The following is a 19,212-nucleotide window of genomic DNA, read 5'->3' on the forward strand; positions in this document are numbered from 1 at the left end:
TATTTTATTAAACGGTGAGACACGTAAAAAGTGAATTAGGGTGCGCATCTATTTTCCTTGTTCAAATCCTGCCTATGTTTCTGCTCCTTAAATACCCTTTGTTTGCACTGTCTTAGCTGCGTGCATCTGACTTAAAGGCGACCTAAATGTAATCGAGATCGAGAGCCCGATTCCAAAGGAGCAAGGGCGTCCTCACGAGAATTATGCAAATCGTTGTTCAAGATAAACATAAGATAAACATAAATTCACCTCTAAATTCAGAACTCCCCGCGTGCCATTATATTTCAACATCGGCCTGCCGCCTCGGTAAAGGATCACTCTAGAACTCCTAAATTTATCGGTTCATATATTGGCGCGCTGGAAAACACTCGGGTCACGGCTAGCTGGGCATTATTTTGGTAATGGTGTCTTAAAATCGGCCCTACAAGCTTGGGAAATCTTATCTTAAATTAGCGACTGGTTTTAACAATTTTTAAATGGGGGTGCGTATGAAAATTTACTTAAGAAATAAGTTTGTGGGAAATCAAGAACTACCTAGAAAGGAATACAAAGGAAAAAATATTTAGGAATTGAAAGAATTCGTTGGCCAGATTTAACAGTGGAAGAGTGGAGAAAATCAAGAATTACATGATAGAAAAAATAGAAGGGAAGAAAAGGGATAGATTATCAAAAAAGAAAGATTATTCTTAAAAGACTGACATATGAAAATAAAGTAAGGAATAAAACGTATTAGGATGGAAATTACAAGTAATGTGGAAAACAAAGATTATTATAGAAGAAATGGGAAAAGATAGAAATACAAAAACAGAGTATATTATAGGCCTAATAGAAAATTATGGTAGAATGCACCAGAAGAATTAACAATTTGCATAAAGATGGGGAAGATGAATTGCAGAAAATAAAGAATTACATTGTAGGCCTAGAAAAAAAGAGGAATGAACGGAGAAATGAAGGGAGATAAAGAATTTAAGATGTAGAAGAGCGGTTGAATAAGATGCCTTAATAAATCAATAGATGATAAGGGAAACCAACAAAGAATATCGTAATGATTACATGATGGAATAAAAAAAAATAAAAAAAATCCCCCCTTATAAAGCCGATTTGAAGACACCATTAAAAATTTAAAAAAATGGCCCAGCTAGGTTTTTCCCTCTGCGCTTCTCGTTCTCATTCCCTCTCTCTCCCTTTCATAATCTCTCTCTCGCTATGCTACTTCCCACTTGTGCCTCATTTACTCTCTATGTAATTAATTCCCTGAGTTTAGCGAAGAGTTTGTTAATCCACCCCCACCAACTATAATCATAATTTATCAACATTTATCAACAAATCAACCTAGGGCAATTTCAACGCTTTGTCCGTCACCTGTTGACATATTACGTAATCTGTATATGGTATTTAAAGGCTATAGTAATCGCCCTTGAGTTGATTTCTTGAAAGTCTTTGCGATTTCACACAAAGGAAGAGACGATAAAAAAAACGTCCAATGCAGAAAGACTTTAATCCCAAAGAAAACAAAGAATACTTTCAATTTGGATCCAGATAGAAGCCCCTACCACTAATGATTATCAAATTGAAGGGAAGCGTGAAAAAGCTTGATGGTCCAACAGTCCTACACGAAACATTTTTATACCGCCGAATAACCCCCAGATTTAACGAATAAAAAATAACCTTATTCCACATTATATTTTGATTATCTATCAACATCATACTTGAAAAGTACGATTTGAAATACATGGTGATCAATATCGAAATTTCCGCCCCCCACTATAATAATTGAATATCTAGTAAATGTAGGAAACATGTTAGAATTAATTTACTTTTAATTTGAATTAATTAATTTATATGTCATCATATAATTCGACGTTCTGTATAATATATGTCTTAAAGATATTATAATACACAATGACACTTGAACGATATTGATCATCTTTGAAAATGTGACTTTCATTATGACTGATTAATACAATTGATTATATAAATGCATACCATATGTTATTTCGATATCATTGTGATAAGACGTATTTTGTTCTCATTGTCAATCACAGTCAGTAGAAAAGATCATGTAGTTCTTGGTATTTATTCAGTTAATGGAATCATCTACTATCTGTTTGGCTTTTTATAACTTACACCGTTATAAGCTACCTTCTATGAAAAAAGACTATTCAATTATTATAAAAAGCACGAGCAACCGGTAAAAAATGAGACAGCTTTGCACTACACAAAGCCAACTTTTGCCTCTTTATAACGGGTCCCTATCATTAAAGATGAACGCTATACCTAAATGTGTTTTACAATACCAGCTTAACACATGCAATCGATATAGATAACAGTTAAATCCTTGATCATCGTGACATGAAGAAGAGTATAGATGGAAGAGAGTGGCAAACAACTTTAAATCGGGTCACTGTATTACACTCGAGGTGTACACGACCTTTCAGCATCGTCTGCAAAATTAAAAAGAATAAAAATGAAATAGAAGCTACTATGATTTTCAAGTGTTAATGATTATAAAAACATCCACATAACTCATTTATCATTTTAATAGTTAAAATGCATGATAAAAATTACATATGATGAGAAATATTTTTGGTTTTAGCGATATATACTTCAAGATGGCGTCCTAACAAAACTGTTTTCATCATTCACACACCATGACGTCATGGATGAAAAGAACTACAAGAGAATGGGAAGAATGGATTAAGCTGATTTATCATAGAGAAGTAGAAGGGGCGGCACAAGTAAGTCCGAAAGTTCTATGAAAAGGCCCTAAAATGAAACCAGGTTACAGGTTTGCCGTTTGGGTTGAAGAATTCCCTGACAACAACAACTTAAAATAGTAACAATAATAGGTCTAAATTATGAATTTAATATCTACATATACCCTAACATTTGGATGACTTGGAATGTACCCTTTGTTATTCCCCTTCCCCCTCTCCCCTAGTTTCATTAAACTTACCGTCAATAACAAGTGTCAAAGTTCAATGACAAATTCGCTGACAGCCAATCAGGCCCCATTTCACAAACTTGTCATCAGTGACAAATGACAGTTTTTGTTATAAGCTACTGAAATCCTAGCTTCTGATTGGTTATAAGCAGATTTGTCACTAATTTTTGTCATTTGTCATTAAAAAAAGGCTTTGTGAAATGGGTCCCTGATATAGTTCGTTATGTAGCTTGTAACAGTTATCTAAACTTGGTATTGATGATAGGTTTTATGAATCGTGCCCGGTCATGCTTATTATTTACGTTTACGCGGTGCATCTGACACCGGCATCTTCAAAGTGCAAGCAGTTATTATCGAAGGGAGCATTGCTCGGACAATACTCCAGAGCGGTATCTCCAGCGGAACACTCGACATCGTCGAATATGATAGGCCCTGAACCTTGTCCGAATTCAGCGCTTCCTACCGCAGTTCCCGAGCTGTATCCAAGACTTCTGCAGACAACTCCAGCATCGGTGTCATCCCAGAAGTCATCACAAATCGTTCCCCAGACTCCGTCGTAGAAAATCTCAACTCTGCCTTCTCTGTTGCAGGCTCCATTAACCAGTCGTAATTCTACAGATATAAAGCGAAAGAGAGATAATATTAATAATATGAAAAAATAATAACATTGTTGATACGATGACGACGATAGTGATAACAATAACAATAATAACGATAATGATAATAATAGTAGTAGTAGCAATAATAATATTATAATTGACAATAATAATCATCATCATAATAATAACAAATAATGATAATAACAATAATATTAATAATATTTAATATTATCAATAGTGCTGATATTAAATATAACAGTGATGACAGTGATAATGATGATGATGATGATCAATTATCAACTGGGGTAATAATACAACGCCTTTGGCATTGCATAGGCGTTATATCATAATGCGATATACGGCATTTAAAGGGAAATCCAACATAAAGAGCAAACAACTATAGAAGAAAGCAGACCAAAATATGAAAAGCAGACTGGTGAGAGTTTGAACGAAATCGAATATCAACAAAAGGAAGATTAGACATTTCTGAAAGTTTTAAGACTAAACTTCAAATAGTATGAATCGATAATGTCACTGCATGTGATATAGCGCCGAACAACTTTCCCGTTTGTTCCATCACACACAAAATGAAAGACTAAAATTACATCCTTTTCAAAATGCATGACTCGGGATGGTCTTTTCTCTTCAGAGGACCTACAATTAGCTATCAATAATACATTTTGAGTAGTGCCCCCCCCAGGAAGAATTTACTTTTTAAAAGAAAACAAAGGAGGAATTTACTTGGAAGAAAAACAGAAATGAGTGATATTTTTATACACGATAAACGAGAGAGCTGTCCACGACAACGTCAATTATTTACCGACAAAATTGCCAATATGAGATTCGCATAGCTTTAGTGATCTCATATTCCAAATATTCATAATTCTCTTATTACAGATTTATTTCAAACTTTCACTATCCCGTTTCTCTTATCGTTCTGCTTTCAAACAAATAAACTTATTACGAGGCTGGATTGCCCTTTAAGATGTCAAGACTTAATCCACAGTCGTATCATTAATGTCTCCTTTTAGTGACGTTTCGCGATGTCCTTAAATTTTGAATGCTAAGATCTACACATTATACACGAGCAAAGAAAACAAAACATCACAGACATTTTATAGTCCATTTTCAATACAATACGATGTGCGGTCCTCGAATAAGAGCGATTGTAATGTAACTAATCATTCAAGTCGCTAAAGTTTGTATCAAAGTTTTGTCGTGTTCAAATTTGCAGCTTTGGGGTTAAATTTTTCAATCTCCTTTCACTATGGTTCATTTAATAAACATATTATTTTTCTAATAATGAAGGAGTTGAACATAACGTTGAGAGTTGCTAACTAGAGGAGGGAAACTGATACATTTACAAATTAACAACACTCTGAGATGCTATGGATTAAACTTACGCGTAGTCACAACTGCTTCTCTCAGTGTGCTATATTCAATTATTTTAATTAATTAATTGCTGTGCATGTGTGATCGGTCGTGCAAGTCGTTATGACGAATGAAACTGTCCAAGCAGTGCACGTTGGGAGTGGATATGATGTCCACAGTGGTTGTTTCCGAGACTAGCAGGGAAAAGGGGCTTAACCAAATACTCTGTGAATAATAGATTGGAAAGTATTAGATCAACAACATACCTGCTGATCCTGTCTGAGCGAAACAGAAGACTCCGGCATCTTCAGAGTGCCTACAATTATGGACGCCGAAACCAGCATTAGAACAATAACCAAGATTGGTTTCGGTTCCAGTACATGATACATCATCCAGGAGAATATCCCCCGAACCTTCTCCGAATGCAAGGCTTCCTACCCCAGTTCCCGAAGCGAATCCAAGACTTCGGCAGACAACTCCAGCATCGGTGTCATCCCACGAGTCATCACAGACAGTTCCCCAGGTTCCATTGTTATAAATCTCAACTCTTCCTTCGCTTTCATCGCTTCCATCAACCAGTCGTACTAATAAAACTATCATGCAAAAGAGAGATAATAGTAATGATATGAACAAAAATGTTAACTAAAAATATAATGATGATGATGATGATGACAACAATAATAATAATGGGGGTTATAATAATAGTAATAATTATAATAATAAAATACTCATAATGATAATTACAATGACGAAGGTGATCATTATGATGATGATGATGATGATGATTATAAGCTTAAAGCCCAAGTCCACTCCAACACTAACTTACTTTCAATAGAGGCAGAAAAAAACAGACTAACCAATCAAAAAAAGTTTGAGCAAAATCGGATAGCTAATAAGAAAGTTATGAATTTTTAGTGACATGAAAAACTTTGAAAATTACTAGACATATTGGCAACTCACTCATGAGTCTGTGACGTCATGTCCTCACTATCCACTATTTTTTTTTATATTGATGATATAAATTTCCTATTTTCTCCTTAAGAACCTTATTTCTTCACATCAGCATCCAAGTTAGATTGATAGTAATATGTTTTTGTGCAGATGCACTAATATAGAGTAATTTTTTCCAGTTTAATAATGAAAAATTTAATTTTGATAAACTATTTATATAAAAATCAATAATTATGAATATAGAATATTCAGAAAATAGTATAAATTCTTTAAAGTTCATGAGAGATTTTGTGAAATGTCATGCAAGCAATGTGATACAAATCATATAACCTGGGCAAAGGCATGGGAGAGGAATCAAATTTGGGGGAATAAAAAGGGAAATGAATGGGATTAAACTACATGTATATAAAGCAATTAATAAATAGTGAGGGCATGACGTCACAAACTGATAACCCTCTTGGCAATTTGTGTTGTGATTCTCATTGTTCCATAGTTTTACATACTTGTTCAAAAACTCATAACTTTCTTATTAAATATCCGATTTTGCTCAACCTTTTTTTAATTGGTTAGTCTGATTTTTATGCTTTTATTGAAAGTAATTTATTTTTCGAGTGAACTTGTCCTTTAAGCTGGGGGTAATTAACCAACTCCTTTGGAATCGCATAGTGACGTGATATCATAATGTAATATGCGACATATGGCATTCAAAGGGAAATCCAACATTAATAGCAAACAACTATATAAGAAAGCAGACTAAAATCGAAGAAGCAGACTGGTGAAAGTTTGAACGGAATCCGAATATAAATAAAGAGAGTCTGACTTTTTGGAAACTTAAAATATGACGAATCTTCATGTCAGGGCCTGCAGAACGGCGGGGCTCGGGGGGGGGGGGGCTCGAGACCCCCTCACTTTAAAAAAGTACGTTAAAGAGAAAAAGAAAGAAAGAGAGGAAGAAAGGAAAAAAAGTGACCTGCCAGTAGCATAATACGGGGGCTCCTCCCCCTAGACCCCACCAAGGGCCCTAAGGCGGGCCCCTGGATGCTCATCTGACCGTATTTAACTAGCCTACCTCAAACCACTGAGCCTTATGGGGCCCCCTTATCACAAATAAGGTTTTTAAATACGCTTATCTGACCATAATTAAATGCTTTAAACATCCGGGCTTCCGGGGGCTCAGCCCCTTGATCCCCCGACGGGGCAAAGCCTCTGGATACCACGCCAATTCACGCTCTACCTGATCGTTAATACTTCACTTTGAAAAACGTTCTGCGGGGCCTGCATGTCACTAATAAGAGTGGTGGTGATGCAGACTTTTCTTCTGCCCCCCAACGGTTTTGCTGCTACTATACTGCCTCTGAACATTGTGCCCCTTGTTTCCCCCTCCCCCATTGCCCCCAAGACCAGCAAGTAAAGGGCGTTATACCAAATAATCTGTGAATTGGGGTGGATAGTTTTAAGAATAAATGGGATATTTAGAAAAACATTCTACCTTCCAAATTTGTCTCAGAACAGCGGACTCCGGCATCTTCAGAGTGCCCACAGTTATGGACGCCGAAACCAGCATTAGAACAATCACCAAGATTAGTTTCGGTTCCAGTACATGATACATCATCCAGGAGGATATCTTTTGATCCTTCTCCGAATGCAGCGTTTCCTACCCCAGTTCCAGAATCGAATCCAAGACTTCGGCAGACAACTCCAGCATCGGTGTCATCCCACGAGTCATCACATACAGTTCCCCAGGTTCCATTGTTATAAACCTCAACTCTTCCTTCGCTTTCATCGCTTCCATCAACCAGTCGTACTACTAAAACTATCATGCAAAAGAGAGATAATAGTAATGATATGAACATAAATGTTAAAGGTAAAGACTAGTATTTGAAAAGCCCCAATTTCAAAAAATTAAATGGAAGCTCTCATTACCAATCATGTGAAAGAATATGTTTTGACTAAGACATGATGATAAAAAATTTGCCGGGAAACCGCCTACTAATTCATATATTTGGTAAATTTGTTTCTCTCATGGACTTTGAGAGATATAGGGTAGTCCCATATACATCTTTCTGTGTATAGTGCTTGTAACTTTACGAAGAATGGGCCAAATTTCTTATCATTTTGATGATTCCAGAACCTTGCAGATGCTAGATGCTAGATGATCAACCTTTTCTGATCGATTCCACAACGTTTCTTTCACAATACAATCGCATGACCATAACTGGTCTTTACCTTTAACTAAAAATCTAATAATGATGATGATGATGACAATAATAATAATAATAATAATAATAATAATATAAGTTATAATTATAATAATAAAATAGTCATATTCTAATAATAATGACGATGTTGATGATTATGTTGATAATAATAATAATAATAATAATAATCATACTCAGTTTTTATATAGCGCCTATTAAAATCACTAAGCGCTTCCAAACTTGGATATTATTACCACTCCTTTAGCTGTGCTGCCATTGAGGCGCTCTAGCATTTCAAAGAATTAATTCCTGCCAGGTACCCATTTACCTCACCTGGATTGAGTGTAGCAAATGTAGATCAATGTCTTGCCAAAGGACATTAGTGCCTCGGCGGGTCTCGAATCTCGGGTCTTAAAAAAAGTACGTTTAAGAGGAAAAGTAAGAAAGAGAGGAAGAAAGAAAAAACAGTGACCTGCCAGTAGCATAATACGGGGGCTCCTCCCCCTAGACCCCACCAAGGGCCCTAAGGCGGGCCCCTGGATGCTCATCTGACCGTATTTAACTAGCCTACCTCAAACCCCTGAGCTTCATGGGCCTAGTCCCCCTGGACCCCATGCCAATTAGTGACCTGCTAGTATCACATATAAGGTTTTTTAAATATGTTTATCTGACCATAATTAAATGCCGAAAACACCTGAGCTTCCAGGGGCTCAGCCCCTTAACCCCCCGGCGGGGCAAAGCCTCTAGACAACACGCCAATTCACGCTCTACCTGATTGTTAATACTTCACTTTGAAAAACGTTCTGCGGGGCCTGCATGTCACTAATAAGAGTGGTGGTGATGCAGACTTTTCTTCTGCCCCCAACGGTTTTGCTGCTACTATACTGCCTCTGAACATTGTGCCCCTTGTTTCCCCCTCCCCCATTGCCCCCAAGACCAGCAAGTAAAGGGCGTTATACCAAATAATCTGTGAATTGTGGTGGATAGTTTTAAGAATAAATGGGATGTTTAGACAATCATTCTACCTTCCAAATTTGTCTCAAAACAGCGGACTCCGGCATCTTCAGAGTGCCTACAGTTATGGACGCCGAAACCAGCATTAGTACAATCACCAAGATTGGTTTCAGTTCCAGTACAAGATACATCATCGAGGAGGATATCCCCTGAACCTTCTCCGAATGCAGCGCCTCCTACCCCGGTTCCAGAATCGAATCCAAGACTTCGACAGACAACTCCAGCATCGGTGTCATCCCACGAGTCATCACATACAGTTCCCCAGGTTCCATTGTTATAAACCTCAACTCTTCCTTCGCTTTCATCGCTTCCATCAACCAGTCGTACTACATAAACTATCATGCAAAAGAGAGATAATAGTAATGATATGAACATAAATGTTAAAGGTAAAGACTAGTATTGGAAAAGCCCCAATTTCAAAAAATTAAATGGAAGCTCTCATTACCAATCATGTGAAAGAATATGTTTTGACTAAGACATGATGATAAAAAATTTGCCGAGAAACCGCCTACTAATTCATATATTTGGTAAATTTGTTTCTCTCATGGACTTTGAGAGATATAGGGTAGTCCCATATACATCTTTCTGTGTATAGTGCTTGTAACTTTACGAAGAATGGGCCAAATTTCTTATCATTTTGATGATTCCAGAACCTTGCAGATGCTAGATGCTAGATGATCAACCTTTTCTGATCGATTCCACAACGTTTCTTTCACAATACAATCGCATGACCATAACTGGTCTTTACCTTTAACTAAAAATCTAATAATGATGATGATGATGACAATAATAATAATAATAATAATAATAATATAAGTAATAATTATAATAATAAAATAGTCATATTCTAATAATAATGACGATGTTGATGATTATGTTGATAATAATAATAATAATAATCATACTCAGTTTTTATATAGCGCCTATTAAAATCACTAAGCGCTTCCAAACTTGGAGATTATTACCACTCCTTGTGCTGCCATTGAGGCGCTCTAGCATTTCAAAGAATTAATTCCTGCCAGGTACCCATTTACCTCACCTGGATTGAGTGTGGCAAATGTAGATCAATGTCTTGCCAAAGGACATTAGTGCCTCGGCGGGTCTCGAACCGCGGACCTCGTTATCTTAAGCTGGGGTTAATTATCCAACTCCTTTAAAATCGCATAGAGACGTTATATCATACTGTAATAAGCGATATATGGCATTTAAAGAGAAATCCAGCATTAATAGCAAACAACTATATAAGAAAGCAGACTAAAATCAAAGATTAATTAGACTGGTGAAAGTTTAAACGAAATCCAAAAAATAAAGAGAGTCTGAGTTTTTGGAAACTTCAATATATGACGAATTTTCATGTCAGGGCCTGCAGAACGGCGGGGCTCTCGGGGCTCGACCACCCCTCACTTTAAAAAAGTTCGTTAAAGAGCAAAAGAAAGAAAGAGAGAAAGAAAGAAAAATGCAATAACTTGCCAGTGGCATAATACGGGGGCTGCTCCCCCTGGACCCCGCCAAGTGCCCTAAGGCGGGCCCCTGTATGCTCATCTGACCGTATTTAAATACCTCAAACCCCAATTAGTGACCTGCCAGTATCACAAATAAGGTTTTTAAATACGCTTATCTGACCATAATTAAATGCCAAAAAAACCTGAGCTTCCGGGGGCTCAGCCCCTTAACCCCCGACCTCCACGGCAATTTACGCTCTACCTGATCGTTAATAATTCACTTTGAAAAACGTTCCGCGGGGCCTGCATGTCACTAATATGAGTTGCAGTGATGCAGATCTTCTTCTGCCCCCCCAACAGTTTTGCTCATTACGACACTGCCTCTCAAAATTGTGCCCCTTTGAATGTTTGCCCCCCCCCCATTGCCCCCAAGACCAGCAAGTAAAGGGCGCTATACCAAATAATCTGTGAATTGGGGTGGATAGTTTTAAGAATAAATGGGATGTTTAGACAAACATTCTACCTTCCAAATTTGTCCCAGAACAGCGGACTCCGGCATCCTCAGAGTGCCTACAGTTATGGACGCCGAAACCAGCATTAGAACAATCACCAAGATTGATTTCGGTTCCAGTACATGATACGTCATCCAGGAGGATATCCCCTGTACCTTGTCCGAATTCAGCCCTTCCTACCCCAGTTCCAGAATCGAATCCAAGACTTCGGCAGACAACTCCAGCATCGGTGTCATCCCATGAGTCATCACATACAGTTCCCCAGGCTCCATTGTTATAAACCTCAACTCTGCCTTCGCTTGCATCGCTTCCATCAACCAGTCGTACTACATAAACTATCATGCGAAAGAGAGGTAATAGTAATGATATGAACAAAAATGTTAACTAAAAATATATTAATGATGATGGAGGTTATTATCCAACTCCTTTGGAATCGCATAGAGACGTATTATCATATCATAATGTAATATGCGATGTATGGCATTCAAAGGGAAATCCAGCATTCATAGCAAACAACAAATATAAGAAAGCAGACTAAAATCAAAGATTAAGCAGACCGGTGAAAGTTTAACCGAAATCCAAAAAATAAAGAGAGTCGGAGTTTTTGGAAACTTCAAATATGAGGAATCTTCATGTCAGGGCCTGCAGAACGGCGGCGCTCTGGGGGCTCGAGCACCCCTCACTTTAAAAAAGTTCGTTAAAGAGCAAAATAAAGAAAGAGAGAAAGTAAGAAAAAAGCAGTGACCTGCCAGTGGCATAATACGGGGGCTCCTCCCCTGGACCCCACCAAGGGAAAGGCGGGCCCCTGGATGCTCATCTGACCGTATTTAAATACCTCAAACCCCTGAGCTTCATAGGGCTTAGTCCCCCTGGACCCCATGCCAATTAGTGACCTGCCAGTATAACAAATAAGGTATCTAAATACGCTTATCTGACCATAATTAAATGCCTAAAACACCTAAACTTCCGAAAGTTGTGCCCCTGGAATGTTTGCCCCCCACCCCTCATAGACCCCAATCCCAAACTGCTTCCGGCGCGCCTGTTTCCACAACAGTTGTTGTTTCTAAGACCAGCACATATTAAAGGGCGCTACACCAAATACTCAGTGAATTGGCGATGATAGTTTTAAGAATAAATGGGATGTTTAGACAAACATTCTACCTTCAAAATTTGTCCCAGAACAGCGGACTCCGGCATCTTCAGAGTGCCCACAATTATGGACGCCGAAACCAGCATTAGAACAATCACCAAGATTGATTTCGGTTCCAGTACATGATACGTCATCCAGGAGGATATCCCCTGTACCTTGTCCGAAATCAGCGCTTCCTACCCCAGTTCCAGAATCGAATCCGAGACTTCGGCAGACAACTCCAGCATCGGTGTCATCCCACGAGTCATCACAGACAGTTCCCCAGGCTCCATTGTAATAAACCTCAACTCTGCCTTCGCTTGCATCGCTTCCATCAACCAGTCGTACTATACATTATTCGTGAAAGAGAGAGAGAGAGAGAGAGAAGGAGGGAAATGAGAAGGGAGGGAGCGAGAGACGGAGAGAAAGAGAGAATGTTAGATCTTTTCCTTAACTACACTATAGTTTCATCGACCTGTTGTATAAGTGGTCATCGTGCTACGTTAGTAGTAGCAATGATAACAATAGTAATAACAATAATAATTATGATGGTGATCATTATGATGATGATGATTATAAGCTTAAGATGGGGTTATTATCCAACCCATTTGGAATCGCATAGAGACGTATTATCATATCATAATTTAATATGCGATATACGGCATTTATTGGGAAATCCAACATTAATAGCAAACAGCTATAAAAGAAAGCAGACTAAAATTAAAGAAGAAGAGTGGTCAAAGTTTGAACGAAATCGAACCAAAAAAATGAAAGAGTTGCGAATGTTTGATAGTGGTACTTCTATAAGAATTGGAACTTTAAAATATTATGAATCTGTAATTTCACTGATATAGCGCCGGCAACTTTTCCGTTTGTTCCAACACACAAAATGACTAAATTGTCATCTTCTTTTAGTTAATGTATGACCCGGGATGGTCTCTTCTCTTTAGAGGACCTACAATATTATACTATCTATAATATATTTTGAGGAGAGTTCCCAAGGGCGAAAGCACTTGGGAGAAAAACATCAATGAGTTTTTTTTTTTGTATCCGACAAACGAGAGAGTTGTCCATGACAACGTCTCAATTTACTGAAAAAATTGCCAATATCAGATTCGCAAAGCTTAAGTGATCTCATATGTCAAACATTCATGATTCTCTTATTTCAGACTTATTTCAATCTTTCGCCCTCCCGTTTCTCTTAATTTTCTGCTTTCAAACAAAAGAACTTGTTACAATGGTTGGATTGTCTGTTAAGATGCCGAGATTTGACACTGCACAGCTGTACAATTTATTAATGTCTCCTTTTTACGTTTTGCGATATAGTTTGATTTAGAATGCTAGGATTAACACATTAGTCGGACTGTCAAACTACTCGAAGCTTGCGTCAAAGATTTGCAAACCTGGATGAACTCGAACTTACGCAAACTGAATGATAGTAAAACTGAACTAATTTTATTTGGTTCGAAATCAAATCTTGCTAAGATACAGTCGTTCAATATATCCATATCAGATTCTGTAATCAGTCCTTCCTCGCAATGTCGTAACCTTGGTGTCATGTTAAACTCGTCTATGTCATTGTCAACTCATGTTTCTAGTATTTGTAAGTCAGTCAGATACCAACTAAGAAATCTAGGTTTTATTAGGAAATACTTAAGTCGTTCAACCACAGAGAAACTTGTACATGCTCTTATTTCATCACGCTTAGATTTCTGTAATTCTATTCTCTATCTTCTCCCTAACACACAACTTGTTCGACTCCAGAAACTGCAATATACTGCTGCACGTATTGTCACACCCATTCTCAAAACTCTTCACTGGCTCCCGGAATGTGACCGAATTATTTTTACGATATTGTTGCTAGTTTTCCATTCCTTGTATGACTCTGCTCCTTCCTATAGAATATCAAGTTGATTGTTAAGTATAAGCCTACAAGACATCTTCGTTCATCTCAATCCTTATTAGTTGTCCCTAAGACGCGCAGCTCCTGGGGGGATAGAGCATTTTCTCATTCTGGTCCGTCCCTTTGGAATAAGCTGCCACTTAGTATTCGTAATTTAACTGCCCTTCATGACTTCAAAGTTGCTCTAAAAACCCATCTCTTTCTAAACAGTGCTATTTAATCATGTCAATGTAGCGTAATAATTTGTGTTGTTTTAGTTTACTTTATTTTAGTTAAGAAAGTTATATTTTTGTGATAGTAATATGTACAGTGCCATGAGCGTCAGAGCCTGGCGGATACCGGCGCTATATAAATATCCATATTATTATTATTATTATTATACACGAGCAGAGAAAGTAAAAATCACAGACATTTTAAAGTATATTGCTAATGCAGTACGTTGTGTGATTCTCGAAAATAAAGCGATTTGTAACCAATCATTCAAAATTTTCCAACGGGCTGTAAAATCATGGAGTTTCAGTAACTCCATGGTAAAATCTTAAATCAATATTTTCGAGTACGGCGCTATAGGAATAGAATAAGAATAAATGGGAGGTCTAGGCAAACATTCTACCTGTTGAACAGCGTACTCCAGCATCCTCAAAGTGCACACAGTTATGGACACCGAGACCAGCATTATCACAATCACCAAGACTTGTTTCGGTTCCGGTACATGATACATCATCCAGGAGGATATCCCCTGAACCTTGTCCGAATGCAGCGCCTCCTACCCCAGTTCCAGAAGCGAATCCAAGACTTCGACAGACAACTCCAGCATCGGTGTCATCCCACGAGTCATCACATACAGTTCCCCAGGCTCCATTGTAATAAACCTCAACTCTGCCTTCGCTTGCATCGCTTCCAGCAGCCAGTCGTACTATACATTATTCGTGAAAGAGAGAGAGAGAGAAGGAGGGAAAAGAGAAGGGATGGAGAGGGAGAGAGAGAGAGAGAGAGAGAATTAAAGTGGAGGCTGAGCATCAGTGTTCTATTAACGCCATCACTTAGTAAAGTAAAATTTTTACCGGGAGGTAATAGAAAAAAATACTCAAAAAAAAATCAAACGGAGAGAAACAGTATAAAGGAAAACCAGCAGAGACACAACGACATTAGGGACTTTTAGATTTACGTGGACTGATACGTGTGACGTCCATTCAAGGCAGTGCATTAAAAGGACGTCGACCGTAGCAATCCCCATTGTCTTCGTGTGAATACAGTCCCTATTACTATGGAAATCCCTGTTTCATAGACATTGTTATCAATAACAGCTTACAGTTATAAGCTATTAAATTTGTTTTATTTGATCGGATTATAGCAGACTGGACTGTATTAAAACGGTAGAGATGTGAGGGAGCTCTGGACCCCCTATCATCAACAAAAAAAAGGCACAAGGAAAAAAACTCTAAATTTTGTCACTCGGTCGCTACGCACCTTCGCAAATTTTTAGATGTGGAGTAACTTAAGACTGAGGAACCCATATTGTTTCCCGCCATGCATTAAGGGGGCGAATAAGTCGCTTTTTCCTCGTCCATGAACAACAGCATGGGTGTCGATACTTACGTAATACCTATTCATCAGGGGGGATGAATGAATAGATCATCCCCCCTGATGAATAGGTATCAGTTACGGATCGACACCCATGAACAACAGTGCCACAATTTTGCAGTATATCAATAAGCATCTTATTAGATCGCTCTATACCCTCTAATATCACCCTACCCTGCTACCATTTCAAATTTAATAAGTGGTGAAAGTAACTGTGGATAAGGTGGTGCATAAAGGGATGTGAAATTAAAAAAATATTTATTCAACATTTTCTTTTTGAAATATTATGAAATAATTCTGAATAAAAAAGGGGAAACAAAATTTGTGGTTTGGTGGTATATGCAGGTAGTTAACGTACCTACATTTTTGAGCTACAACAAAACCGTTGAAAGTCCATTCGAGGTGGGGTCCCCCAAGGTTGGAAGGGTTCTGACCTAGTTGGAACTAAAACCTTATGTTTCAACCCCCCCCCCCCCCCCCTCATCGCGAAATCATGCACACGTCCATGTCCGTACCTCCGTTTTCACATCGTACACTTGCGTCTTCGAAACGACCACAGTAACGTTTGTAGGTTCCAAGAGCCAAATTCCCACAGTCAAAGATACTCGTTTCGTCACCGGAGCAGGAGACGCCATCCAAAACGATGGTTCCTGTGCCCTGACCAAAGACAGCATACTGGTAAGCATATGTTGCAGCACCAAGCCCAAGGGACTCACAGACTACGTTGGCATCAGCCAATCGAAACCAGTCATCGCAGACAGTTCCCCATTCTCCATTGTAGAGTACCTCAACCCTACCTTCTCCTAGAGTGATACCATCGACAAGACGAACATCTGAAACGAAACAGTACAGCGCATTTGATGAAATCGGTGTTAGGCAGGCAGTCGAATTATCTCGCACACAAAAAGTTGTTTATCATTTAATAAGTGCTGAAATTTCGTTAAAGAGAAACAAAATGACTCATAAATCAATCGAAATTCTTTCGTATCTTTTCCTAAACTACACCCGTTGTTTAAGTGGTTATTATTCGTTACGGAACAAACAAAAAAAACTCTACATTCTCCGACGGTGTTACCAGTGACGAGACGAACACCTGCAACAAAACACATGCATGCCCATTTTTTGCAGATTTATGTAATTATAATACTCAAAAAAGTAATAATAATAATAATAATAATAATACTAATAATGATAATAATAATAATAATAATAATAATACTACTACTACTAATAATAATAGCCATTTCTATAGCGCCGTTTATTTAGAAATTCTATTCCGAGGCGCACTAATTATTACCATTACAGCGCTCCAGCATTTGAAGGAATTAATTCCTACCAGGTACCCATTTACCTCACCTGGCTCGAGCGTGTCAAATGGAGATTAATGCCTTGCCAAAGGACATTAGTGCCGTGTCGGGGATCGAACCAAGACCTTTGAAAGTCAAGTGCTTGAACCACTCGACTACGATATTACAATAATAATAATAATAATGATAATGATGATGATGATGATGATGATGATGATCTCGCAAAATTAGAAACAGATGCTTCAGTTCCTTTTTCCCAATTATTGCCGAGGTCAAATCTACACCCTTGATTGAAACAAAAGAAGAAGTACAATTAACAGATGCACCATTTTGATCATGAGGATAACTGAATAAATCAATTTCAGACTCACTACTCTGAGCGTTCACCGCTGTTGCTAAGAAACACACTACTAGATAAGCCTTGAACATCATTATGATGTTGAGATGGCGATGAGTGATACACGCTGGAAAGATGAAGTCGCCAATTCAAAGTCGGTCGATGATAGGCTCTTTGCTGATACTTTAGCTAACACCGTCGACCCGTTCCAGATGTACTGTGACGACTTCACTCGCTGATTGCGGTTTTTGCGGTCAGACTTGAGAAGCACTGAGACTCCGATTGAACACTTTTTTCTGAGACAAATCTAAAGATCAAAAGCCACCAGCATGTTGGTGTTGGTAAGAGGTTTAACAGGATCACCTTTCGAGAACAGGATATACCTTGCACCCTTAAGAAATCGACAAACAAACCACTTAATTTTGTGCTTCAAGTTCAAGTATCAAAGGGCATAATGGTGGGATTTTTCATGCACTGACATAACCAAGGAAGCCTCTAAAATATAAAGAACACAACGAAGAAATTTTGATTTTACAAAAAATGTATATACGTATATGAAGTTGAATAATTCTTATCGTTTTTATATTAATGTAATGGTACATGTGCCTCGTGTGGCGTCATATTTCTTAAAGTATGTATTTTGATGACGTACGTATTACCATGGGAACTCTTTAACTGTTGTAATGTAAGGACTGGTCATACAACTTTGAAGGGTGTTTATCCTGCATTTCGATGATATTAGTAGCTGTATAACGGCATTAAGAAAATGCAACACATTCAACTTGTATCTCTTAGAAAGATGCTGACCTATATTCCATTTTCAGACAACATTTAAAAAAATAATTTTGTTCATAATCAAGTGTGCATCTTCTTGTACATTGTAAATCCATGTTCATGTATAACGATGCTTCTGTTTGTATACTTGATGTTGTTATTGAAAATATAACGTTTGAAAAAGCTATTTGAAAATTTCCCATTTGTTATTCATCTTACGTATCAGCGTTTAGAGACACAAATGTGGGTGTGTGTGCGTGCGCGCATGTGTGTGTGTGTGTGTGCAGCTACATGTATACTGTGTGAGTCAACAAAAGTTTACACCTAGGATGTTGCTAATTATTTTAAAATTCATCTATAAACAGTAAATTATTATACATCTTATGAAAGAGTGATTTATCCCAAATCATTTGGGACCCTTTGATCTTTGACCCCATGACCCTAGAATCTAATCAGTTCATTGGCTCTGCTAGATACATACATGTCCTGAGTTTGATAGTGATCCATCCGTCGGTTCTATTGACAATGCATTCACAAGCTATTTTTACATACATAATGAACCATGTGACCTTTGACCTCATGACCCCCCATTTTTTTTTTTTTTTTGCATACAAAATGAGCCCTGTGACCGTTGACATCAAAATATAATCAGGTCATTGGCTCTGCAAGATACATACATGACTTAAGTTTGGTGGGAATCTATCACTCGGTTCTTGAGATAATGTGATTACGAGAACGGGACGTATGGACGGACGGAAACCCCAAAACATAATGCCTGCAGCTACTTTGTAGCGGAGGAAGAAAAAGAAGTATTTGTAGAATATGTAATCTCAAGGAAATCCGAGACTGAGACAACAGATACATCAGAAAGAACACATCTTTTGATAAATCAAATCAGTTTTTAATTTCCATTTAGATTGTGACATTTCAAAAATTAAGGTATGCACAATACTCATAAAACTTCAATTCATGCCAAGCATTTTGGATTACAGACATAACTAAAGATACCTAAATCAATTCTATCTCAAATAAATAAAAATTTGGTCACCTACATCCACCTTCCATCAATCATATTATTGATATGTTGGTATAAACAAATACATGCAAAGTTATACAAAACATAATTATACATACCGGTAATACAAAA

The 19,212-nt window shown here is 37.8% G+C and overlaps 1 protein-coding gene across 2 annotated transcripts; it reads right to left on the reverse strand.

Annotated features, from left to right (window-relative positions):
• Positions 1–1,479: 1,479 nt before the first annotated feature.
• On the reverse strand, positions 1,480–17,487 carry LOC757057 (deleted in malignant brain tumors 1 protein). Of its 2 annotated transcripts, XM_030991912.1 has the most exons (8): positions 17,326–17,487; positions 16,163–16,480; positions 12,193–12,507; positions 11,043–11,366; positions 7,355–7,678; positions 5,181–5,507; positions 3,247–3,556; positions 1,480–2,444 (listed from the first exon to the last, which is right to left on the reverse strand). In XM_030991912.1, exons 1-7 carry the CDS (start codon positions 17,384–17,386, stop codon positions 3,249–3,251), a joined length of 1,977 nt encoding a protein of 658 aa, XP_030847772.1. In that variant the 5' UTR covers positions 17,387–17,487; the 3' UTR covers positions 1,480–2,444; positions 3,247–3,248. The 2 variants fall into 2 exon arrangements, with proteins under 2 accessions (XP_030847772.1, XP_030847773.1); XM_030991913.1 differs by lacking the exon at positions 11,043–11,366 and having other exon boundaries at positions 17,326–17,486.
• Positions 17,488–19,212: the final 1,725 nt, after the last annotated feature.

This window comes from Strongylocentrotus purpuratus, unplaced genomic scaffold (assembly GCF_000002235.5).
Source record: "Strongylocentrotus purpuratus isolate Spur 01 unplaced genomic scaffold, Spur_5.0 spur5_scaffold_2, whole genome shotgun sequence".
In the NCBI taxonomy this organism is placed as follows: Eukaryota; Metazoa; Echinodermata; class Echinoidea; order Camarodonta; family Strongylocentrotidae; genus Strongylocentrotus; species Strongylocentrotus purpuratus.